At 38.3% G+C, this 26,884-nt stretch overlaps 1 protein-coding gene across 1 annotated transcript; it reads right to left on the bottom strand.

Moving 5' to 3' along the window:
- Positions 1-597: 597 nt before the first annotated feature.
- On the bottom strand, positions 598-14,560 carry LOC126045661 (prostatic acid phosphatase-like). The gene is made up of 10 exons (XM_049817068.1): positions 14,447-14,560; positions 13,010-13,105; positions 10,395-10,481; positions 9,590-9,742; positions 7,348-7,446; positions 6,127-6,222; positions 3,570-3,702; positions 2,221-2,303; positions 1,226-1,332; positions 598-754 (listed from the first exon to the last, which is right to left on the bottom strand). The coding sequence occupies exons 1-10, from the start codon at positions 14,558-14,560 to the stop codon at positions 598-600; spliced, it is 1,125 nt and encodes a 374-aa protein (XP_049673025.1).
- Between the last annotated feature and the right edge of the window lie 12,324 nt (positions 14,561-26,884).

Genomic DNA, 26,884 nt, shown 5'->3' with positions numbered 1-26,884 from the left:
CGTAAACACTATCAGTGGTCAAAATGGAAAGTTAGACATCCTAATATGAAGATACAGACAACCTACTAGGGAATGTATTAGTATGCCAATGTATGTCTGTATATGTTTGACATTCTGGTAAGTACCAGTCTGGTATACTAGTCAATATTCATCTGTTTTGATCTCTGAATGTCTTCTAAAATCAAGGGAATGCATAATGTTGTTAATCGGCTTGGACAAGTACTCTACAGTTAGAGTAGTTAAGGTGAATTGTTATAATTCAGTGCATTTGTATTTGCTTCCTCAGCAACTGAAGCCCTTTTTGACTGTACTAAAACTCCCCCCCCCACCCCCCCTGAAAAATAGTACCCTAAAGCCTAACCAGCATTGATTCCATTTTACTGGAAAGTTGGGCTGGAATAGATAAATGTATCAATGGAGTAGAAATCATGACCATGGGCACACTTCTGTCTTACTGGATCTGCATATTTTTTCATTTCAGACCAGACCCCTATGAAAATGACTGTTACTTCAAATGAGCTCTCAGCAGAAGATGTAATCCTGACTTTACTTTTGGGTACATGTGCCCAGAGCACTTAACTTACCTTTTTTTATGTCTTACATCCTACATTCTCTTGTCCAAGAGTGTACTAGAACTGGCGAGACCAGCTGAGTAAATCTCTCCAGTGGACAACGAAATTTGCAGCCAGGGAGAGTGATGGGGTGAGGATCTCTCAAAGAGTTATTCCGATAGTACATTTCTATGGTGTATTGCCTGTTTCAAAATACAGAAGGGTCAAAATAAAGTTAGGTATGCAGAACCACACAGCCTTTCAATGTTGTAGTGATCGTACTTTGGGACAAACTTTTAGCCAGCTTATTTGTCTGGCTGTTAATATGTATCATTAGTACTCTGAAGAGATCTTTTAAACAATCGATGGTCAACACCAATTTGCATGTAGTTTGTCTTCTTGGTAGAGAGTCAGGGAGTTAATCAGATAAAAAAGGTAGAGTAAAACCTCTCATAACTGTAATGAAGAAATACAGAGAGGGTTTTCAGGCTGCAGTGCTGTGATTCTGCTACTGTCAATAACTGCTAAATTGAGTCCAATTATAATAATTAAAATCAGTCTATAATCTTCTCCTGTGTAGTGAACCTTGTCTATCCAGTTTAATTAGTCTGGGGTACCAGTAAATTGCTTTTTAGAAAAAGTGTAAGTTAGCAGTACAGCTTGCAGATACTTACCCATTTTTTTCCTGGTAAAGTTCAAAAAAATGACAGGCGCTGTAAGGAGGGTGTTTCCCATTGAAGACATTGAGTGCTGTCTGTAAGGCAACAATGGTGGCTGCATGCTGTAAACAGAAGAAACCTTTAATTAAAGTCCTATTGAAAACGATTACATATACCTATTATTTAACAATATGTCCAGTGCATTATCTGTCCACTTAACATTACTTGTGTGGCCTCATTAATACTTGCACTTTGCCCTCTGCAACACTGAGCCAATGCTGTCCTTTAATGGCTGGACAAACCGAAATGCTGCATGTATAACATCTATATATATGTAAATATTAAGAAGTCTTAGTCACTTGTAGTTCTTATCAAAGTTAGTAGGAGCTGTTAAAACTTCTTTTAAAAAGAACTGGTGGGTTTGCGTGTTAGGTGAACAGTATCCAAGATCAGATCAGTAAGCTCTTTGGCTGATATATACCTGATAGGTCATAATCTAACTGCAGTTTCAAAATAGGAGCTTTTTACTGAGAGCAATCAAAAAATTTCCATCTCCAATGACAGTGTTTTCACATTCTAAACAAAAATATAAAGTCACAAATTAGTAGCTGGATTCATAAGACCTTCTAAAATAACTAACTTTGACTTCATTTTTCTTTTTTCTTTTTTTCCTTTTGCATCTGAAAAAAGATGCAGGAAGCAGGAGGTTTGTTTCTAAATTGTCTTTGTGATAGAGCTTCAATAAAACATGAGGCATGGATTTTCAGTTCTCTGCTCAATCAAAACAATATTACAGTGAAACAAGCTATGACACCAGGTGGAAAATGGAATGCTGCAGGTTTCAAAGTAGTATCTGTTCATTAAAGACTGAAAACAATCTGATGATATTTAAGGTTAACCAAATAAAAAAATGCTTGTAGCTGTATTTCATGAAGGAAATAAAGTTTCATGGCTTTCACTGCATTTAATAACTGCAGAAAGGCAGCATAAAAGAAACAGAAAGGACTCACCGCAGAATACATAACCATTTTTTGCTGGTGTGAAGGCTTTCTAGCATCTGAGATATGCTTTAGAATAGTTTTTAAAAGAATACCTGAAAGAAAATGGGAAAGCAATGACAATGAAAGGGATGCTTGTGTTAACAGCTGCATCACTTGGTACTGTTTTAACACAATCTGTCTTTAAATGCACCAGATTTATTCAATTGACTTTATAGGTAATTTGTGCAGACTGCCCTGGTTAATTCTGATACTATCTTTTATATGAACAGTGGACCTCTTTTACACCTGTGTAAAATGTATGGGGGATCCCTAATAGCCTCAACAGCTTCAAACAGTGCATTCACACCTGCTTTGTGCCAGCAGAACAGTGCAAGAAGAGCAGGGTAACGAATACTACCCTCTTTTGTGTGTAACTCCATTGACTTCCTGATTTCCAGAGGAAAAGAAAGAGCATATCCTTTGGACTCTGGGCCTTCTTAAATTATGTGGTTGTCTGTATTTTGTTAATGTTAACTGCTGAAAAGTTGTAAGACAAACTATATTAATTAAATCAATGGCTGTGCTGGTATGTTAGCGTAAGGTTGGAATCTTGACAAATGAAAATCCTAAAATGAGAGCTGTACATGCTAGCAGAATTAGACTCGTGTATCGTCTTTGGCTACTGGCACATTTTTTAATAGCAATTGTTAGTAAAGCAAGAGCAGAGGTTTGAACTTTGTGCTTAGTGTTGTAAGTTGGAGCTCCAAAACAGCAAAAAAATTGATCCATGCTTATATGTGATTTGTCCTTGTAGCTCACAGATCCTGACTGTACAGTATCCATATAAAACAAAAATGAGGCCCCAAAAGTGACAGTGGATGAATGGAGAAGAATGTCTGATTAAAAAGGTATAAACTATTTTTAAATTTCAGCTACTATTTGCTGAGCAGAAGAAAGTTTAGAAGAGTTAAATAATCTCATTCTAGTACTCTCAGGAATGGAATATGAAGACTATTAGGCAACAAAGTTACCAACCTAGAGATTATTACAAATAATATTTTGTTAAGTAAGTTAAGCATGATGGCTTACATTAAATCCAGACTTGATTCAGTTCAGCAAGAATCTGTATATTACTTTGGATTTCTTATACAGTGTAACCAAAATGACACCTTCTTTATAATGTTGGATTAGGATCTTTGTGATTCATATCCTCACCATCTGTCTTGCCATTAATCAAAATCTTTCAGTGCTGATCACCAATATCCACATCATGGCATCTTTTGTAGTTCTACTATGGAATTGGTAGCAAAGTTTATTATATACCATTTCTTCTTTCCCATTCTACTCATGGTTTTTAATGGGGTTAGAATTCAGCTTACCTCCCTGCAAACGTGATTTTTGTATTTGTTTGTGGAACCCAAATTCCGCCTGCAATAACAGTTCTGAGAGGTTTATCAGCTTGGTCCTGACACCATGAGTAGCCCAATCAGGTAAAGTGTAATTGTTAATATCCTACAGTGAAGAAAGAAAACATGGTGATTTTCTTACTGATTCCTACTGCTGTTTGTTCTGGCACAAAATTCAGAACAAATTCTGAATGTTTCACTCAAGTAACATTTTCTCTTTATAATAAAATAATAACTGTATTTTGCATTTAGACAGCTGCAGAATTCTTATTTATAGCATCACATTGCTTAAAACAAATTTGAAGGGCAGTGTTCAACAAGAAGAGGAAATAGAATACTAAAAATTATGTAAAAAGCAACTGGCATTATTTATGCCAATTGCTAACGCAGTTGTCAGGTGCAAAAATATCACTTTTTGACTCCTTTGGCCATCTGCTGGGATATATCCTGAGATCTTTACTGAAACAAATCCTATCTAAATGTCAAGATTTTAAGGGCTGGCAGCTCTGAGATATAACTGAGATCCAGAGATCAAGTAGGAATATGTATAGCTGTAATTCGGATATACCGGAGCATGAGGTATATGTATAGGGATTAGATATTTAGATGGAATTCATACCAACTTATACCAGGTCTATTGGATACTGATGCAGCCCTCAAGCTACAGTGGAATGGATTATTCTTTCCTTGGGGATGCAGCCCAAGGTATATTAATGGTCACAACTGTGAGAAGGGAAGATACACCCAACACTCCTGGTCGGCATTACCCTGAGTTCCTGTTTAAACAAGGTTGGTATCTTTCCTTTAGTGCAATGTAACCTCTATGAACTTGAGCCATCGGACTGAGCTCACCAGAGGGAGTCTTGCAACAAGTTCTAAGGAAAATGCCAACTACTTAAATGATTCGTTTAAACAGTTGAACAATAGAACATGTTAGGTTAAACCAGCTCAGGTCACAATGTATCACTTTCTCTGTTAACAAATGTGATTGATGTCTTGAGGAAACAATTGGCTGGTTGCATGCTATTTAAGACAGTGCTGCAGGCAAGCAAGGACCTCAGTCTCCAAGTTACCTGAAAGTTAGATGACACTTAGTCAAAAGTAACAAATACAGAGAGATACATGCTACTGTGGTTTCATGAACTGTGTTTAAAAAACTATGTAAGAAAGCTCTCTTTGTATGCTTGAAAGGATGAGAGTGGCTTTTATGGGAGATGTCTTAATTGATACCCCCAGAGTCTTCACTGAGTGCTATGAAAGACCAAAACTCATCAAATCTAACACTAGAAGGAAAAATGCAACTAATTGGTTTTGGTTTCTAGCATTTAGCTAGGTCCCTGATGGGAGCTGTCAATTTTGCACATTTCTTTGGTGACACAGGTTTCTTAGTACGATATAGCAATTGACATAAAAAGTTGTGGTCCTGAGCTATCCTGCATTTGAAAATATGGAAGGGTGACCTCACTGAAATTATAGTGAGATGTCCGAACATGTTAATGTTACGTTTAACTTAAAGCCCTGGCTAACATTCAAGACTGCTTTGACCAAAGTTGGACCTTTATTGAAACTGCAGGACAGAAGGTAAACTCATTAGCATCACACCCAAGTATTATGTGTTGCTTGTGAAATCCACTGCATCAGTTTTCTAGGGGATATCTCAATACTAATGACCAATTTATCATTAATATTTGAGTTTAAAAATAATTATGCATTAAAGCATTTGTAGCGAAAGTTGGCTGCAACGATAACTTTTTAACATAACACTCTGCAATTTTCATTTGCTTCAGCTGAGGTAAGTCTAGACTTTGAAGTGACATGAAATGGGGCTTGTTGCTGAATTAAGGGCACTCAGGAATTTTTCACATCCCAGTCAGAGGTACCAGACTGTGGGACCTAGATGGCCATGACAGTTGGGCACCACAGTACCCCTTTTGTTATGAAATCCATGCTTTGTGATGTGCCTGGTTCCTTTGCTTAGAACAGGCTCCCAAACTTGCACAAATAGCCATTTGTGTCATTCCAATGGCTGCTTAATTCCTGAAAATACTCTGACCACTACTGTCCACATGCAAATAATGCCTTCTCTTGCTCATACAATTTGCATAAAATCTTTGTGGAAGGATGCTTATGTTTCTTTGCCAACAGCATATTTTATGCCTGTGTATTTCTGGAGGCTTTGGAGGAGTAACAAGACAATTTTATGCAAAGGTATGCTTTTATCTAATTCTCCATATGCAGTCACTGACAGAATCGTGGATTTGGTAGGCCAAATTTGTTTATGTTCCTTATAGTGGTGGACAACCCCCTCACACAGTCATAGTGTCTTTACAGGATTTTCAGTTACAAGTTTGATGTTAGGTGAGGGTTTCTGGGGAAGAAGCTGAAAATAGTCTATGATTTTAAAAAGTTTGGAAGCACAGACATACCCTCTTCTGATGTCTTACAAACAATAGAAATAAGAGCTAAAACCAGTTTTGAGGAAGTGTAAGTATTTCTACTGGACCTTAGGAATTTTCTTTATATTATTTACCTCATATTGTAAAGTGTCAGAGAGCTTCCAAATTCTTTCAGCGTTCAACTTCTTCACTGGGTATCCTGTATGAGTGGCTAAAAACTTCAGAAATGGCTGGAATACAAAAAGACAAACTTGTAGTACACAGGGCCTTTTAACATCATTTCTATACACTGCTGTACTAGTACATAGTAATTTTTAGAAACAAGATAGTCTTTGCACTTTGCACTTAAGCAATGAACCATTCCCTAGTGGCAAGAGAATTTGGCCTATTCATCTAGACAAGGTTGGTGATCTGAGTCCAGATTTGAAGGATGGTGGTGGTTTATGCTTCGTGGAAATGTTCAGAAGGGGGGTAGAGGGGACACAGATGTATGAGGAAGTCTGGCAGAAATCCAAAAAGTGCTTAAAGGAAGTGTGATAAACAGAATTATTCTGATTTTGGTACTGAGCAGAAGGGAGGTATGATATAAATTTCATAAAACCAGGAGTTACGATTCACTTGCATATAATACCCAAATGTAGAGCCACCGATAGGTGGCCGAGGCCCATGGCTAAAGATTATAGAAAAGCAGGTGAGTTTGATAGTGTCATTTCAAATAAACCTGTGAAAAAGAAAGTCACAGCAGAATAGACAAGTGATTACATACTCATGGCAAAGATTTTGATGGTGGAGAAAGAAAGGAAAGGATACTTTACAGAGGCAAGATTGAAACATAAGTGAGAACCTGAATGAAGACTTTGGGTGTGAAACATGAACAGGTGCTTGAGGAAAACACTGAGGCTGTTATACAAAATCTGGGGAATTTTGCTGGGGGCATTTTGTGGTGTAAGAGGAATCTGAACTAGCAAAAAGTTATACAGACAGAGACATCAGAGGAGTTGCTTTACATGGGAGTAAACACAGAGAGGTATTGGAGTGATTTGAGAGGTATCAGCACTGATTTGATCTGAGTTTTTGTTTTGTCTGCACTCCTAGAAGGTAGGTGGATTGTTTTTTTGCAAGGTAGTCAGTAATTTATCTTTTCTATGACTTCCAATTTTCAATTGATGGGAATAGCCTAGTCCAGCTGAATCTGTAATGTTGTAATTGGTTTCTTGGGTATGTTGTTTGCACCCACTGTGAGGATTAGAGATCTGGAAGGACTATATTGGCTGCTATTTTTTACACCTAGTTGTTAGATAATATTGACAGAAGTGGTACATTTTAATTAGATTTCCAGAACTGAAAATACTTACCCTGTACTGCTTGAGTTGCCTTTGGAAATCCCTTGTTGCAAAGGTTTCTCTCAGAAGCTCATTGTATTTTGGACAGTGTGAGAAAGGTAAGTATAGCAACTGAAAAGAAAATTGTGAAACACTAGTTAGGCAAGGTGCTTCATGTTTTGCAATTCAATATACCCTTGCAGGACTGTTGTTCTGATTGGCTGCACTAGTTAGGACAAGCTGAAAAATAATTTGGGAATGTAGTTTTCAGGGATATTCATCTTCAGGACTGTAAGAGTCATACTGATGACTACTTACAAAATAATCTTTAAATGTTCAGAGGAATAATAGCTGCAATAGTTCAAAGTTAAAGGATTCATTTACACAAGATGAAATTTTTCCGTTGACAGAAGACTAACACAAGCCTTCTTGAACTGCTTTCTGCTTGGCTTCCCCAGGGATGATTTTACTCATTGTGTTCAGTTTTCCTTTAAACACATCATCACCTTTTTGCAACAAGTTACCAAGCATCAGCTGGACTACAGTAGGAGTATTTCTGCATATTCACCTGTATAAAGTGGACTTACCACAGCTTCATTTAGTTCAGCTAAATCATAGAAACTTGTGAAGTTTCTATAGCTCAGTTTTGTCTTTCATTAATTCAAGACAGATGAGGTTAAAGGTTACGTGTGACTGCATAACTTAAGAATTTGTTAATTCATTTATCTAAGCTAAACTGATTTTATTCTTGTTTGAAGTTTTTTGTGTTAAATTTTTAATAAAAGTTAAAGCAAAATTTGACACTTAGTGTTTTTCTCTAATGTGCTTTTTGTCTTTTTTTCCAGTAATAACGCTCTATCTATGTAGTCCCACAGTTAAAAGAACTTTAAAAAGAACTTGAGAGTCCTAAAGGGATAATTAGCTTGGAAAGCTAATTAGCTTGGAAAGCTTCACAGCAGTTCCTCAATCCTTTAAAAAATATAATCTATCTATTCCAGAAGGTAGGAAAGTATTTCTGAATTATAACCTTATGTTCATGAACAGGCATGACTTTACCAATAAGTGATGGACACCTGTTTTGGGTAGTAGGATACATGTGGTTTCAAGCTTAGCCTGTATGTGTAGTAAAGATGAATAGAGTTAAAACACAAAATAGTTTTAAAAAGTATGAAAAATTTATATGTGTTCATGACAATGATTTGTTTGAATAAACTTACTTGCTCCCCTAGATGTGAATGAGATGCAGCTCGATTGCTGAGTTTGCTAGTGGTATTGATACTGGCCAGGTATGCTTGACTTTGCTGGGATACCATCATCTGTGACAGTGTCAGAAGCAGCTCCTGACTCTACGCCAGGCTGTGTGCATGAACAGGAAGCTATGTGTCTCCATATCCTCCATCTTCATGCTCTCATAACCCCAAGGTGAGAATCATTGCTCCATGGCCTATTAAATCTGATTCCCCTATCATCACAGACTATGTTAACTAGACTTGTAATCCAACACGCTTTATCTTGCATCACATGTGCAAACCTCCTCTCCCAAACTGGGACTCAAACTGTACACTCCTGATCTTTTCTGGCTTTTTACCATAGGTTTTCCACAAATGGAAAGCTTTCTCCCTAGGACAAGTATATGCAGGCTACAGAGCTTCTATGCACACAGTTCATTATAGGTCCACAGTGAGGAGCTGAGGAAGGGAGAGGAATAAATACATTGCCCTATGAACTCATACTCCTAAAGCTCGGAGTCCTCCTTCCTTTTCCCTTTTACTTTTTCCACCAACCCTCAAAGTGCATGCGCTGACCTTCAAAGTGCATGGAAAACAATCCTGCGACTCAATTCTCACTGTAATCAAAGTCCCAGAATAATTCTTTTGTCTTTTCCATTGGCTGCGGACTAAGAAATGTTGAAGCACTAGTGAGAATAGGTATGCTTCCTATTCTCACACAAAAAAAAGTCATGGTTGTAATAAGTTTGGGATTAATCTACTTTTATAGTGGTTTACTCACATTGTAGGTTAATTATTTTTCTCTGTACCTAGGATTTCTGTTTTCTTCCTTCTTTGTTAACTCCAGGTCTCTGATATGTAAGTCCATTCCTGTGGAAACTCTTGACAATATTTCTACTCAGCTTATTAGGCCTTTCTGCACAATGCTTGTAACATAATGTACTTTGCGTTGCCTTTACCATGCCCTTTATCCTGCTCCTTCATCTCATATCCTAGGTATTTTACTAATGATTAAGGGAAATCAAATGCTGATAGTTTATACTCACATTATCATGTGACAGTGGCACCGTGTGAACTGGAATTGGCTGCCAAAGGATTCTGGGGTTCCAAATCTGGCCCTGTGTTGGTGGATACAGCCCGGCAAGACTTGCTTGAGCACTCATAAGTGTGTGATCACAGTCAGTGCTTTGAACATAAATCTGAAGCGAGAAAAAAAAAGACAAAATTTTGGAAGGTCATTTCTCCTGGTACTTTTGTTTGGTTTTTTTTTCTCTTGGTAGGAAAGAATGGGACTGGTACTGTGCTGGGGAAGCTGCCATTAAAATAGAGTGGGCTGAAGAAGGACCATGAGAAAGAAGGAGGAGGGAGAAAGAATGAAGCTGGAATAGGGCCTTGGAATAAAATTTTGTTAGACAAGGAAGCTGCAAAATGGTAGTATTTCCCTTAGGAGTCCTAGAGAAAAGCATAAGACCAACTCCATTTGACCATCTAGACTTTGTAACATCATGTAGGCACCAAACAGCACTGAACAACTGCACCCTAAATGAAAACTAAGCTGTATCTGCACTCCATGTGGAAGTGTAGCATTGGAGGTACGTGACATAGATATCCTGCCATACAACAGTGAGGCATCTGAACCTGATATACGGCCTAAAAAGATTTTCACATGGTTTTCAGTTAACCATCAGCCTGAATAAGAGTTGAGCCACAGTTTCAGGGATACTTTGAAAGTACATTGAATTCCATAGGTATTAAGTTTTCTCCAGCTGCACCAAGTTCAGATACTCATGCATTCAGGAAGTCCCATTACCATCCATGAAAAACATCCTCCCTCCCCAATCCAGTACTTGCCTCGCACTGCTTGTATACAACACTCAGGATATAAGAGTATCTCCTCCGCATGTACTGGCCAAGCTCATACTGTTGCTGTATGCCAAGCTGTAGAGGTAACAGAATAGTGTAAGAGGCTGAAAAAGTGTGCTATGCATCCATTCCTACAACCAAAAAAATGAGATAATATTTCATATTATTTTGATAAGGACCTTTTTCCTTTCTAAAGTGAAGGAGGAAAGAAGACAGGAGAAAAAAAGCAGTAAAACTGCTGCGTTTACAGTATCGGATAATATTAGATATGTCTTCCTGATGGATGCAGTTTTGCATTTTGCTCTACAGAAAGCTATATGTATGTTTAGCCAAGCTAGTAAGACTGGCTGAGGGGCAGGGTGACTTAAAGCAGGTGTCCCAACACTGTCTGTCTAGTTTCTGGTCTAATGCTGGCTCGCAGCTGATTAACTGGTAGTGCAGACAGAGCAATCACATGTCCATGAATACATGTCCAGGATAAGAATCCCATAGATCATAACCAGTGATTCCATATGGAGGCTACAGTTTTAGCTCAAGCAAGATCTTATTTTTCAGGAAGACAGAAAATCTTGAATAGAAGACTTCAGGTAGAAGTCCTCCAAGCCTTCAGGTTTTTGCTGCAATGGTTAATTATTATCAACAGTCTGAAACTTTTGATTCTTGGTTCTTGCCTGACTATGTCCCCAGCTTTCACCCACTGGATCTTGTTACGCTTTTGAATGACACATTCTTTACCATCATAGATCTTATTCCCAGCAAGATAATAAGATGGAATTGAGTCACTTAATCTTAATCTCTGTGTTAAACTAAATAGATGACAATTCTCTAGTCTTACAGCAAAGTGTGTTTTCTAGCCTCAGCATTTTAGTAGCTCTTAGCTGAACATTTTCCAACTTACCAACATAATTTTGTAAAGACATGACATGAGAATCACATGCAATGTCCCTGCAATGGTCTCAATATTATCATCTTTTTACTTGTACCTGCTGTTTCCTGGCCTAAACTGGAATATATTCAACTTTGAGCATGTAATCATTACTCTGCACTGGGATGTCAAGTACAGTGACTACTCATTGCTTCCTAAAGTTCTTTTCTAAGTCATAGGATCATAGGATAATTCAGGTTGAAAGGGACCTCAGGAAGTCTTTAGTCCAACCTCCTGTTCAAAGCAGAGTCAGCTATGAGATCAGGCTAAGTTACTCAGGGCTTTATCCACAGTGCCAGTCATGGCCCACAGTGTGTCTATGTGATCACCTCTTTCCATTGCTGGAATTGTGCATCCAGTTTCCTAGGGCATATACTTGGCCTAGGCTTCTGCTCCAACTTGCCTAATATGTGTGTTGTTAAATCCTGACACCTGGGTCTTGAAGCCTGCCACACCCTGGAGCAAGCTGGCATGTAGTGCTGAACTTGCATAGTGTATATATGTGGAATGATTGAGTCACAGCTGAATTAAAGCATAGAAAACTGGTCTGTTATTTCTGTTTCTTCAACGGAAGTGATGTGAGAGGACACAGGCCTGACCTTGCACTGGAGATCAGTTTGACCTCCTAAGAATGGCAAGGAAGAGGAACTCCTCAGGCAGTTTGTTCTATTCTGATTTTGGTGGAGACCTTGCAAGTGACTAGTTCCCCTAGAAGAGAGAAACATGTGCAATATGCTGGACCCACTGGACATAAGGTGTGCGAGCGAGCGAACTTATTCTACAGCAGCCTAACAGAGACACACACCTCACAGTCTGCCTACACATGCACAATAGCCATTTACCTGGGACATCCAGAATTTTGGCACATCTAAACTACTTCAGTGAGGCTGCCTGGTTCCCAGAATAACTAGGGCAAATAACTAGTGGATTTATCCATCCAAACAACATATTTTGGGGAAAAAGGAATGAAGCACAGACACAGTGGGTACTGCTGGTGGGAGCAGAGGAGAAGTAGTGTTAAAACCTTGTGCCCACATATTCCCTTACAGCCTGATAGTACAGGAGTTCACCCTTGGTTCCCTTCACAAGACGAGGCAGCTAATACAAATTAGTTAATGCAGAGACACAGTTTCTGCAGTGACCTTAGCTGCTGCTAGTTACTATCATCAGCTGATGCTTGTGTGCAAGCTCAGCTCTGCTGTATTCCATCAATGCCTGCACTAAAATAACTGAGCTTTAAATCACCTCTCTCTGGAATAGTGTGAGAGAAGTTTCTGCTAGTACTGATCTTAGTAGTTGATGAGCTATGAAGCACTCCTGCTTAGCGGAGATTGAGGGTGGTCTGTGAGCACTTCCACCACCTTATGCTACTGATGGTTAAAGCTTCATGTTTGGTGTCAGGTCAGTTGTGATGGTCACCAGTGCCTGGCTTCTCACAGAAGACTCTAGTCTGCAAACAGCTCAACGTACGCTGCTATTGGACCAGAACAGGCTGACTCAGTGCCATTTAAAATCAGTGACTGCTCGTAGCTGTAGCTTCCTAGTAAGTTCTTTGGCTGTCCTTTTGGAGATCTGTATATAGCAACTTAATATGGGCTTTCTCCAAGAGAAAACAAAGTTCCAAAAAACAAATATCAACAGACCACCTTCCAATATTGGCCCAGGTAAGCAAACGTACCTTGGTAAGCTGTCCATATCCCTGCTGTCTTGCAACTTCTTTGTGCTTGTCAGTTGGAAAAAACTCCAGTGGGGTATGATCACCATGGCGAAATACCTGATAAAATAGGTGGAAGTCCCTCTGTGTTACTGGGATTTTGTAATGGATATAATTAGTGCAGTCAAAGGAATATGCAATGACAGTGAGTACTGTATCTGACAGATGGTAGATATATTCATGGTGCTTTTCTTGGGTCTAGATAGATACAATACCCATTTGATTTATTTAGACAAATGTAACTCTTTTTTTTCCCTGGCATTTGAAAAGTAATTAACTCAAATCTTTGCAAGTTATAAAAACTATAAAATATCTTAATATATTTTAAAGATGTTTTATATATTTTAGGAGGTACAGACCACAACATTAAATAAACAGAAAACAAACAGAAGCATGTAAGTAATTTTCCAGAAATTATTACAACATTAATATTTTGGTAGGACTAACTGGGAATTCAGAAGGAAAAAAAAACAAACTACTGCTCTAGGTACAGTTTCTGTGGCTGACATGACTGCTGTGAAGTACTCTTTCTAGGCAGAAATTAGCCTTCAGAAGCCATGTGTTGACTTTTTCATCACAAAAGGTGATAGAAGGGTCATCTAATATCTAAATACAGACTAAGCTGTTACTCTGAAAACATTGAACCTGTTCTGGAATTTCACTTCAGATAAAAGATACATCCTTAAGGACACATCAAGATTTTTCATTCCTGCAATGAATTGTTTCCTTGTCCAGCATAATTCCTGTAGATATGTGTCATAATTTTAAAATTTTACCACCAGATTTTTTTTTATTTCTTAATCCAAATAGGGAGAAATAAAATCGAAAACTGCAGCACAAAAAAGTATGCAAGTGATTTACAAGCATGTGCAATATTCAGAACAAGGTTCAGGCTTCCTGCAAACAAACTGTACGTCATAATCATTGCAAATAGCATTAGTTTCACAGCATTAGTTCCGTGTTGCTTATTCAATGCCATTTTATGCTTGTTTGGGTTTCACATAATGAAATTTCTTTTGCATATTAATCCATTGAAATCACTGGAAAAGCGGAAACTCTTCCATGATAAAGAGGGTTTTTCACAGTTGATATTTAGTTAGGAAATCCTGTTTTACAATTTAAAAAATAATCCTATGTGATTCCTCTCTTAGTGCTATAAAAACAAGCATTCTTTGTCAATCCAGAAAGTTAAGTTCATCTAGGACTGCACAAAGGAGACAACATTATAAAATCTTATTTAAAATTGAGGATTTTTTTGTACAATGCAATAGTGAATTATGAATATGCAGGAAACACTTAAATATTCAAAATGTACTCCCTCCCCCCTACCCTAGAGTACCAGAAGAGCAGTAAGTGACAGGTTTTGAAGAAATTCCATTTGCCCATGAACTACCTACTTACCATGGACACAAACTTCAGTTTTCTTTTAGCTGTTGTTTGGTGAAGAAAGATGCAGAAAAGGCAGAACATGAAACACAGACTCCAAATTCCACACACCAGCTGTCTTGCTCTCATCCTAAGGGTAGCTTTCAGCTATTTTGCACACCAAGGTCCCTGGCTGGACATGGTGATACAGTAGGTATGTGGCTAAGAGGGGAGGAGTCAATTGTGCTCAGTGAAGTCCAAAAAGTGGGCTGAGAGCTTGCCTCCTCCTCCCTTTTTTCCCTTCTTGGGTTAGTGCTTTTCAGGGGATTCGTGAAATGGAAAGTATTTTGCACTTGTACTCAATTTCTGTGTCCCACATATAACGTGAAGTGAAATCTCTGAGCCCTCTAATTCCTGCCCCTGGCACTTGCAAGGCAAGTGAATGTAAAGAACTAGAAGTTGCCTTCTATTATTTAAGCTAAGATTTAGTATGGGTCAGTCAGCCTTCTCAAAAGTGGAAATACTGCAGATATGCTGTCTCTCACTGTATGCAAAAGATCTAGTAAACCATCCTCATTCCTAGTGCTCACACAGTCTTCTCTGAACACTTTGTACTAGAAAGCTAGAAGGAGCAGCACTGACAGCTGTTCTTTTATAAAGGATCTCAGAATTTTTCCCTGGATTTGACTGTGGTCTGTAGGAGGAATAAACAGCAGAAGTTTTTGTTGCATGGTAGCAGAGATAAGCCTAAATTCACTGAAAAAAAAAAATAAATACATGAATGTACTTTTCATTTCTACAGTTGATTGACTATGTCTCTAGTGGCCAAGCATGTGCCACTGTTTTCTAGAACTATCCCCCAGAATTTCATACAGTTAGGTAAATTTTTTATTTTCAATTTTTTTTTTCTGCAAACACTCTCATTGTTACAGCATCATAAACCGATTTTTTTCTGTCATTTCCCCAGTATGTTTTAAAACAAGAAAAAAATCTAGCTCAGAGACAGCGTTGCAAGAGACAGGATTGATCTTACAACCTTATTGGTCTATGTTCAGTCACATTCACATGTTAATGAAAGCCTTGTTAACATGTAAAAATTGAGGGTGATTTCTAAGTGATCAAAACCTCTCTCTATGTAGAATTTAAAAGAAATTACTGAAAAAAAAAAATCATACTGCTGCCCAAAAAGGTTATATAATCTCAAGCTAGTTTAAGGCACATATAACAAAACTTTCCTTTGTAATTATTATATAGGCTTGTCTAAAGGGATCAGTTCTCTTTCCTGAAGTAACAATGCTGTATCTTTCACGTCTGTCAGAGCTAAAGAGATTCCTCTATGAAACATTCAGAGGTCACACTTTCTTGGTGCAGGATGGTTCATCTGTCATTTCTGGTTTTGTGCCTGACAAGTCTAACAGCACACTCACGCAGAAATAGAAAAATATGGGGAGCTACCCACATTTATTGAGAAAGAATTTTTTTATTTTTTTTTTAATTTTTTTTTAAATGGGGATCTGGGGGAGATGTGGGTCAACTGATTAAAGCTATTCACACCCTGTACATTTTCCTGCCTCCACTGGCTGTCATACTTTAAAAATCTCTTTGAAGAGACTATGTGTTATGCTGTTTCTAGAGGACATGACATCAGACTACTCCTAAAATACACTGCTCTGCAAGGCAAGGTTTTTAATTAGACCAACTGGTATCACTGAGAAAAAAATAGGCAAGTTCTCAGAATCACAATTCTCCATTCAGGTTCTTCAGATACTGTAGATAAGTCTAGCAGGGAGAGCAGATATACAACAGGAGCAGAAAGGTTTAACTTATTCTTTTCAAGCACCCATTGCCTCACACTTTATGTGAGATTTCTTTAACAAGGAAGGTGAAATTACTCTTACTTTGGAAATGATAAAATATTAGTTTAAAAACTGATACTTGCTTCCTTTGATCTGATCTTGGTGCTGCTAATTCTGTGGGGAAAGATACATAAAGGGCTGGAGTTATTTTAAAGTATACCACGTTGCTTAACTCTGTTCCTGCTGAAGGTCATAGAGTGAGAATGAAACTGTGCTGTGCTGCGTACCAGCATTCCTGAGATTGAAACTCTAGAGAGCAGGAGATGGAGCTTTCTTGGCAGCTAACTCATACCTACAGAAATCCCTTGTTGCAGGTGGTGAGAGGTGTGAAAACTATAGCTGCTTTCAAAGTCAAGGTAACTTTCTTTAAGGTATTCTTTAATATGCCTCCAGCCTGTGTTAAAACAACAGTTGAAGGTGGAAAAGGAGGAGATAATCATAAAGACAATAAATGAACCTCCCTCACTTCCTTCGAAGTACAAAGGAAAATATATGAGGTGTAGACCATATGCATTTATCTTACCAATAAACTTGATGAAATATTTATGGGATCATGATAAACATAATACTAGTAAGCAAGTAAAAGTGTGGCTTTTTGTTGTGTCCTGTATTGTGATATCTGAAAAGTCGTGTGTTAAGAAGTGCTGCTGGATCTTTGACATTGTTTAGGGAATGTAAGTTTTCATTAACAGTCCTTCAGTGCTTTAGAGTAGGTTCAAGGTTGAAGTGCTATTATTGTATTTAAAAACTTAGTAATCCAAAGGACAAAATTTGGCCCTCTACCCCCAAACTGCAATATGAAGAATCTTCTCCAATCTGTGATGCTTACCACCTCCCCCAGCTTTTAAGTGTAGGATTAAATCTGCTTGGTATTTAAACACAGTGTAGGATTGGACTTGCAGCTTGAGATGCTACTTCTTCATTGGCAGTGGAGGAGGATCAGAATCAGTTGAAGATACACTGATGAGCATGTTAGAATTAGTAGGGGTAGAAGGAGGCAGGTGTAGGAGGACTTCCCACCCTGCCTCCCCTCCTTCCCCCTCCCTGAAATGTCCCCTAGTAGGATACTTACTCCAGCCTTTGGTGTTGAAGTCATGAATGTGGATTTTGCATTTTTGATGTCCATATCCGCTTCCATGCCTTTTCCATATCTTCTTTCCTCAGCCCCAGTCAGATCAGGGCTGTATCTGTCCCTAAATAGAGTTCCATTTTCCTCTGGTTTACAGTGTACCTGTTTGTCTGTTGCTTGCACAATGTGATTAAACAGTAGAGAAAAGTGAGGATATCATTCCTTCAGCTGCAGTAACCTAACAGCCAGAACAAAAAAATTCCAACTCCAAGTCACTTGCTTACTATCTAAATAGATAGGTATCAGCTGCCTCTATTTGGCTAATGCTTACCATAGACTTCTTTGGTCCTTTATGTTAGGAAAACAAAGTCATGTCATGTCACCATGGCTGTGTCACAGGGGCACATTACCCCTACCTCAAGAAGAATTCAGCCCCAATCAGATACACACTTTCTGTTAATGATTTCAGTGCTGGCATGCAATATTCTTTCAGCCCATTTTAAGACTGAGTTAGAGGCATGTTCAACTTTCCTGAGGAGCTGGGTCAAGGCTTGTCAGGAGTATGAACAAAATGGAGCATCTGTGCCCTGCAAATAGGGTGATCTGCAATGGTAACAGGGGCTCTAAAGAGCTGTGCATGATGTTCTTGCTGCCACTGGCAGGAGACATCACCTTCTGCCCCATATCCTCTGATCCTTCCTTAAATGGCAGCAGAAAACAGGAGACATCAGTTGGCATTGGGACTTGTAAGGAGTGGGGCTGTGGTTGTTCTTAGGCCGTTCAGCATTCTGTACAATTGCCTTCTGTTTGGGTTGAAAGCTGCACTCTTGATGTCAATCTGAGATAAAGTACTTTTTTGCATAGTGGCCAGCTTCTCCACTACGCTGATGCAAACATAGAGTAACTGCACCGAAGCTGAACTTACTCCAAGTACATTTCCCTTGAGGTTTACACAGCTGTTCTTCCACTGATGTTCGTCTCAGCACCTTCTAATCCTCTGCATTTTGTGGCAGTGTTTGGGATATGTGCATCTGCTGCTCCAGATCCTCGTTTGGTATGAGATGGATTAGCTCTTTATTTTTTATAGACTTGCACTGGCTTACAGGGGCTTCAAAATACAGGAAAAGGAGGATGTTAAAATCCATTTCCTCCACCTGTTCTGATGAAAAAATGTTATTAAAAAGCTGGATCCCAGTGTCGATGCAAAAAGAGATCAAATTCCAGATCCAACCTTCATCTGGAGTTTTGCTGGACTGTAAAGCTCCTGCCTTTCAAAGTGAGCACTTTCTCTCCAGTTTCATGTGATTCACCTTTGTCATCATAAAATACATGACTCGAGAAGCAAGACTGACATTGGAGTAGTTGCAGATTAAGATGCAGCTTGGTAGTTGTGTTTTAACAGATGATTACTGTAATATCAGAACAAAGGGATTTAGCTGGCATTATTCCACACAGTGGTGGTGCTTATTTTGGTCTTAGGCCATCAGTGAGTCACAAACCTGAATTTATGCAGTGTAAAAGCCCTTTATTCTTTTTTTCCCGAATTCCATGAATTAATTCAAGCAACCTTGCTTTGGTGTGGTGGATAGCTGTACCACATAACCAGACTGCCACTGCAGGGAAGAGGTAAGATTTGTAGGAAATTGCTAGGAGACAAAGATCTTTAGACCACTAACACTATCTAGTTATTTAGACTTAATAATGAGTTGTATGGGACTGACAGGATCACGTTGTTTTGAGAACGGGAGGTAACATATTTATCGTACTGGAGGAAAAGAACATTTTCTTCCAGCCAGCCATTATCACAGCTGTCTAACTTGGGCATAAACCAGAAGTTTTTCATCCAGGTGCTGACATAAGTCCAAACAATGACCTCCTTGTGTGTAATCAAGCATCAAGCTATTGTCCTTGTGCACCTTAGAATACCTGAGGGGTTTGGGTTGCTGCTTTCTTTAAATTTTAATAATTATATTTAACTTTGAGGTAGGCTACAATAACTATGATTAAAGCAATTGTTCTGCTCAGCTGGAATGATTTCTGATCATGCCCTAGCACAATGCTGCAAGATTTGAAATGCAAATATGTGGAAGGGAAGAAATATTCTTTCAATAACTTTTTTATTTCAGTTGGAATAAAACAAAAAGTCCTTTATAAAAACCCAAGTTGAGATCAAATATAAGCCAGCAATTTCTGATAAATATTGGATCTTGCTGGTAATAAGCATCATCTACCCATGTGGATAGTTTAGGTTTTGGTACTTAAATCCTGAATTAGGAGTGAAGAATTAGTAAATTAGCTGTTTGCTTCAGAACTTCCCTCACCTTCCCCTTTTCTGTTCTTTTCCTGTGCTGTTATCATCCTTCAGTCTCTTTGGATTCTTGGATTTTTTGGTTATTTTTGCTCTTGTTCATTTTAATCAGTGAAGCATTTCATGCTAGGCTGTAGGAATACTTTCATGGCACATTTCAAACCTTTTTTGACCAAGTGTTTTCTTGAGAGGTTGGTGATTGATTTAAATATTGCCACAAACATGTTCTGAATGAAACTGTCAGAACTGTTACAATGGAAGACTGTGATTTTATGCCACTGCACTGTGTCTATGAATACTAACTAGGCTGCATGGAGGTATTACTTCAAAGCTCTCCTTGGTATTTCCAATGTGACTTTTATCAGTGAAATTTTTATTGACTTTCAATATGGCGGTTAGAAGCAAACTGTATATTTTTGCTTTAGGTCATATATCCACTTTCTCTCATGTTAGGTTGAGCTAAAATAAATATTGCATATCAGGGTGATAGAAATTGGGATGTTTTGCAGACTTCCACTTAATTTAGAAGTGACATTGAGCTTGTTTGGTCAAGTATTTTGATCTGCTTCTACAAAGTACCTCAAAAAGATGTCCCATTTTCTTACCTACTATAATCCTGTGTTTTCCTTGTTTGTCTTCACAGACACATCCATAAAAAGCACAAAAGGTATAAAAGTGCCTTTTGCAAAAATATGGGATGAACTATCCAGAGGGCAATAGCTAAAATGATGAACAGACAAAATGGTACTGGCAGTTAACCTGTTGGGATTTTTTGGTAACTGTTACTGAGTTGGTGGGAGAGAGAGTTAAGTTGTGTGTGGGAGTGGTAATAGCCTCTAGGACCCATTTTCATAGAAAAAGAAGTGCCAGTAGAAGGAAGATATGCTTGAAGTCATGCAGGGAATTGGCCAAGGCCTTTCTGAGCTGCTGCCAATGCTGAGACAGATTAATGTTACCTTCAAATACTGATCATTCTTGGAAACAACAAAGCAACCCATTAATTAGCAGCTTAGTTGGTAATTATAATGTAGTTTTAGTTTTACAAAGTATGGTTTTATAGGTTTGATTTGTAACATGTTGGGCTTTCCAAGCAATTCAGGAAAGCACTACGCTAAGTACAGGTAAGCCAGCCAAAGTACCTTAGATACCTGTAGTACAATCCAGGCTATTCTACCTGCATAACCAGCTCAGACTTCAGTAGAGGTTACATGTTAGGCATGAGCACAAAATGGATAACCAAGATTAATGCTTCAGGTAACAGAGAAAAATGCTACCCAAAGGAATCCTGAGTTTAATAGATACATGATTAGGTTTATGGTCTTACTGACATCAGTAGATGCAAGGTGGTAGCCTGCAAAATAAGCTTTCTTTTGATTTACATTTCACCAGGCATGATAGAATTTGTCAACGTTCATCATGTGATTCTTCACATGTTTTCCAGACACACTGACTAGTGAATAATTCATAATGTACTTTCAGTTAAACTGTGAATCTCTTCTGTTTGGTCAGCTCTAGATCAGAGTATTGTCTAAAGTTAAAGCAAACAATGAGAAAAATTTAATAGCATGAAAGGAAAGTTTATTTTAGTGCAAACCAAATAAAAACTGTATGCCTAAACCTACACAAACTAAGAAATAGTGCAATGGTTGCAAAAATATTTGCCTATATCTACAGGCACCTCCAAGAAATACTTTGCAAAGGCATATTGCCATCTAGTGTTAAACTCTCTTCTATTCATTGTACTTTGGGCTAGTGTAGTTGCAGTAGATTCCTGACAGACAGTCTTGTGAGAATTATTGGAAAACCAGTAATAATTGAGAAATACAGAACAGCATCACTGCAACCAGATGTCAAGAACACATGACCATATTTCCAAGTTCAATAAAGATTAAGTTCAATGATTTTCACTCCTATATTGAGGGTTGCTGGCAATATAAATTTACTCTCCAGAAGGAAAGAGTTTGTTAAAGTCAGTGTCCAGTTCTTCTTTCAGTATTGTGAGAAGTGGTGATGGTGAAAAAACAATGTAATATTTTTTATACACTTGCAGTATTAACTTTTAAATAATTTTCTCCTTGTATGTTTTCACTTGTGTTGTCACATAGAAATTCAGCATCTTTCACAAGAAGTCAGCATCTTTGTAGAGAGAGACAGTTGCCTGGATTAATATTACAGAATGAGAGAATTTGAGTGGCCACAAAGATCAAGCTGGGATAATGTAGCTTCTTCTCTTCCTCTTTTCACATACTTTGTTGGGGTGTTTTTCTGCTTTTCTATGCACCTCACTTGTGAGTTTTACTTAATGTGAAACAGAGAAATTCTGTATAGTCTATTTTGATGGTATTCAAAGGTGACGTAGCTTTCACTTCTCTCTTTCCATGTTTTCTCTTAACTTTGGACTCACCTGATTCATAGCAATGACTTCCAGATGGTGAACTGGAGATTAGAATTTTATCAGCTAGCTGAAAACATTTCCTCTTAGAAAGGACTTTTGCCTTTGTGACATCCTGCTTTTTAGTTGTATAAAACTTTGCCATACTTCAGCAATTGAAGCTGTAATTTCCTATCTGTATGACTTAAAAAAAAAAAAAAAAAAAGTAGTTTTACCAAGAAACGGTATAACAAAAGCTCCAGTACATCCAGCAATGCTACCTTCCCTGTTAAGACTTTTTTTCAAATGATGGGAGGCAACAGCTTTCAACCATTCAGACTAACATATTTGCACAGAACATTTGTTGAAAGTTGTTAGGTGAGGGAAAGAAAAGGAGAAGGGAGAAGTTTGTTGTGTATTTTATTATCTGTTAACCTTGGAAAGGTAAAAGTAAATATGGAGTTTCATCTATTTCCTAACTATATATAACTTAACCATTGGACTGCTAATACATCTTGTCCTTTTTCACCCTGAGAACAAGCAATTGAAGAAGCATAAAAAGCTTTCCTAATTCTATGAACATATTTAAGAATAGCAAGTATAGCTTCTGTACTTGCACCCAGAAAGAATTGTCCAAGTCAAGTTAGCAGCATCTCTTGTGTTTGCTATCTGTTACTAAATCAGTTTGAGCTGGTGGTTTCAGATAAAACTTTGTTGTTGGAAAATCATGGCTGCAATGGAAATTTTTTTCTTATACACTGCCATATTCTGTTTGCTTGTCTTTATCTTCTGATACATAGCTCTGTTCCTTACTTACTCTTTTTCAAACAACTAACATCTGTTGATTGTGTAGGTAGTGGAGTTCATATCTGCAGTGTCTTTTACCACTTATACACAGATAATCAAACCCTACCACCTATATATCCTTATCCTTGCTTTCTCAGAAAAGGGGAAACCCCTTTGGATTTCAAGTGCACAGGTTTCAGGCTGAGAAGCCATTCAACCTTTGGCTTTTTTCCAATAGTACTGCCTGGGAAGCAACACTTAGAGACTTGTGCTCCATAAGAGTGGAGATGGCCAAACTTTCAGTCTCTATGATCCACAGACTGAGATCTTCCTGTGGCGTAGAGCTGCAAGATGCGTATCTCAGAGACTTGAGAGCTCTGGGAATGTTTCAGAGGGAAGGGATAACAACTCCTCACTTAGGATCACGAACTTTGCTGTGGGAAGAAGTAGACCAAACATGCAGCTGGAAGATGTGCTTTCTCAGCACTATTTGTGCCAGAAGCTCATGCTGGTTTGTTTCTTCACATAGTCAGGGATTTGGGTAAACTTTCACCCTTTGTGTTCATTGCTGCTGATTAAAAGATGGAGTTTTGGCCTGAGACCCTTTTTTTTCGCTAATGAATATATTGATTCCTAAAAAGAAAAAGGAAGTTCTCTGATCCTGAGGACCAAAAAAATTCCCTTCATGTCAACACAGTCCTGCTGCATGAAGAAATGTCAGTCACATCAACAGTGTGAAAATACCTTTGAAACTGTGACATATCCAACTGTGAAGCTGTGGGGGAAACTGCAACATCTACTCAAGGGAGAAAGGCAGTTAAAGAAATGGCTATTACAATAGCGAAGGATTTAAGCAAAGGAAAGGTCCTTTCAAACACTTGGTCTTCATAACATTCTGGCCAGATGAGTGGCTGAGAGTGCATATTGGATAGACTGGCTCAATAAAATGGAAATCGTAACAGCTGTTCAACAAAGTACCAGGTTTGCACAACTCCATTTTCATAGGAAGAACTCCAGTTAAATGGTAAAAAATCAGAGCCCTTGAAGTATGGATATCTATAAACTATCCATTTATCTGGGCAAACAGCTATAAAGTAGGGTTGAAGGGCCAAACTGAGCATGTGAGATTTTTATGCTATAAAATTGCTGCATAGAGGTAGTTTGTGCAGTGCTTGAGAAGTTCCTCTTTATATTAGTCAAGGAATCATTAACAAAAACTAGATGAGAGTGAAACTCATAAATCAACTGTTCCTCTTACAGATTGCCTGATCTCTGCTACTAATTTTTTCTCTAATTTTAAAGTAATGTTAGATGCATCTGGCAAAACTGGTCCGTCTGACAGTGTTTTTCTATTTACAGCTGTTAGTAAAGGTGTTTCTTTCCTGAAGCATATCTGTACTGTTTGTGGCTGGTATGTTGTCTGTGACAGCACTCTTTCCTGGAAAAACTGAGGACCTTTTTTGGAAAACTAATACAGGATGTAATGGTGGAAGAAAAATATTTGCTGTAGGCAAACCATGCATTTGTTATACTGTGCCTCTGTCTTAGTGTTTATTTCTAATCACATCTGTGACTCAGCTGTAGTGTCTATATACACATGCTTGTGCATGCCCCCCCCCCCCCCCCCCCCCCCCGCATTTAATCTACTGGTCTCCAAAAGTCTCAGTGACCTGCCTTGCAAGATAAAAGAAATTGTTTTGCTGTGATGTATAGAAACATTTGATGCTTGCATGCTTGCTTCAAACTCTGACATCTCTGATCTGTAAAACATGTTTCTTTCCACTGAGTTTGTCACTCAGGGAACATGAGACTGCCTTTAATGTTCTTTTGCTGGGTAAACAGAGCCAGGTCAGATCTGTGCTGTTCTTGAACTTCAGTGAAAGTGAGGCTGTGGAATATCAAACATGAATCTTCCCTCTTTCTGATGATTACCTTGTGCAATACAATAATTAATATTCACCTTGTGTCTTTTGTAAGAATCACAAGTTAATTAGCCAATGCATAATTCAGTGAGTTAATTTTTAAGTTCTGAAAAACATGCGTTTTCTGCTGTAGTGCCTTAGAAGTATGTAAAGGCCTAGAATATCTTCACTGGGCACATAGAAATATGAAAGTAGGTGTATTTCCTGCCCTAAAGAGCAAACAAAAGCAACCTATTAACAAAAAGGTCTAGCCTGGTTCATGTCAGTTTCCCTTTTCAGTCTTTTATGCTCTACAGCATTAAATTACATGTAGTTGTCACCTCTTTGCAATATTACAAGACGAGTGTTGTATGGTTGACAAACTGTTCATGGTTTTGGAACTATGTCTCAGGGTGAACATTTAAATAATGAGAAGAAAAGCAAGCAAAGATTCCTGTCAGCATTTCAATTGTATGAAATATTCTGTACTAGATCATAAAAGATTACATATGGCCTCAGTGATTTAAGTAATTTGGCTAAATTATATAGTGTACTAATATTTGATCCAAGCAGTCATCTTCTTTTCATAATTTTTAAAGAGGCATACATTGGGGTTTCAGTTTTGTCCATAATTTGTGCTGCATATCAATTATGAGGGTTACCCTAAGAGGCATTCTTCCTTTGAGCTTGTCAGCATAAAAAAGTATGTCTAGCTTAAACTTGAAAAGGACAGCAGAAGTGCATACTTGCAGTATTATACATAACAGTGATGAATTGAATGAATAGTTTCATTCTTACATGGAGCTGAAGCATACCAATTGTGTTACAGTGAAGGAAACAGAAATGACTGGTAAGAGACAAATGATGAGGGAAGAGACATTGAAGAAGCACATTTTCTGGTAGCTAGTGCAGTAGTTGGATGGAAGATGATTACTAGGAAGGCCTAATTTGATCTTCTGCTGCATGCCAGATTGAAAAGTCCATGTGTCAATAATATTTTTAAAACTTCTTTATGTTGGTCCTGTAATTGAACAAGTGTTTCTTCACTAACTTATTTCTTTTTTTTCCAAGGATAGTGTCCCTCCTGACCATGGCAGAGTATCTGTGACAGGTCCTAGCACTACAGAAATTGCTGTTGTAGGCTGTGCTGCAATAAGCAGCCTTCCACATGGCCAGCTACTCAACCCTCCTTCTTTTCACCAAAAAAAAAAAAAAAAAAAAAAAAGGCAAGAATGAGAAGGAACAAATATCTCTGAAGTGCTGTCCCTTTCTGAACTCCTCACAATTGAAACCTTTATGATTCCATGCAGTATGTGACCCCTTTTTCCCGGTGAATGGGACCCATCCAACATCTGATCTTGTTCACAGCAGCCCTGTAGTCATTTTCAGTTTCTTGTAGCCTATTTTGTGTTAGTACAATGCACATCTCAAAGCACCAGCTTGACCTGTGATTGCTTTTCAGGCAAAATGTATGTTCTATCAAAAAGAAAGGTGCGGTTTCAGAAGATAAACAGGATAACATCAGTGGTTGTCTGCTAGACACTTACATGGGCCTTTTATCCACTTCTTGTGGTTTAGGCCCAGCCAGCAACTAAGCACTACACAGCCACTCACGCACTCCTCCCTACCTTGGCAGGATGGGGAGGAGAATCAGAAGAAAAAGGTAAAAACTCATGGGTTGAGATAAGGAGAGTTTAATAGGACAACACAAGAAGAGAAAATAATGATAATAATAATAATAGGAGTAGTAGTAATAATAATAATAATAAAAAAAGAATACAAGAAGTGAGTGATGCACAGTGCGATTGCTCACCACCTGGAACCCAGTGCCTGGCCCATTCCAGAGCTATGATCCTCCCCACCAGCTCTCCCAGGTTATGTTGTGAGCATGATGTCTTCTGGTATTGAATATCCCCTTGGCTAGTTTGGGTCAGCTGTCTTGGCTGTTTCCCCTCCCAGCTTCTTGTGAAAATCAACACTATCCCAGCCGAACCCAGGACACCACACCAAGACCTATGCACTTTTCAAAACAGCTTTGATTTGTGACTTGAAGTAACAAACCTATGTTTGTGTAACTAAACTGACACAACACTAAGTAAAGCATCCAAGCCATTGTACCTTGAACCATCCCTCTTTTGAATTCCACTTAATACAAAATGACCCACCTCCGCAGCTATTGCATT

Source organism: Accipiter gentilis, chromosome 14 (genome assembly GCF_929443795.1).
Source record: "Accipiter gentilis chromosome 14, bAccGen1.1, whole genome shotgun sequence".
Taxonomy (NCBI): Eukaryota; Metazoa; Chordata; class Aves; order Accipitriformes; family Accipitridae; genus Astur; species Astur gentilis.
The sequence above is the reverse complement of the archived record's forward strand: the minus strand, read 5'-3'. Positions and strand labels throughout refer to the sequence as shown.

Coding starts and splice junctions, on each gene's coding strand:
- LOC126045661 (XM_049817068.1), bottom strand. CDS start 14,560: ATGAGAGCAAGACAGCTGGTGTGTGGAATTTGGAGTCTGTGTTTCATG. Junction 7,447..9,589: donor TGCCACTGTCACATGATAAT/GTGAGTATAAAC, acceptor TTTTCTTTTCAG/TTGCTATACTTACCTTTCTC. Junction 2,304..3,569: donor AAAATCACGTTTGCAGGGAG/GTAAGCTGAATT, acceptor ATTTTCTTTCAG/GTATTCTTTTAAAAACTATT.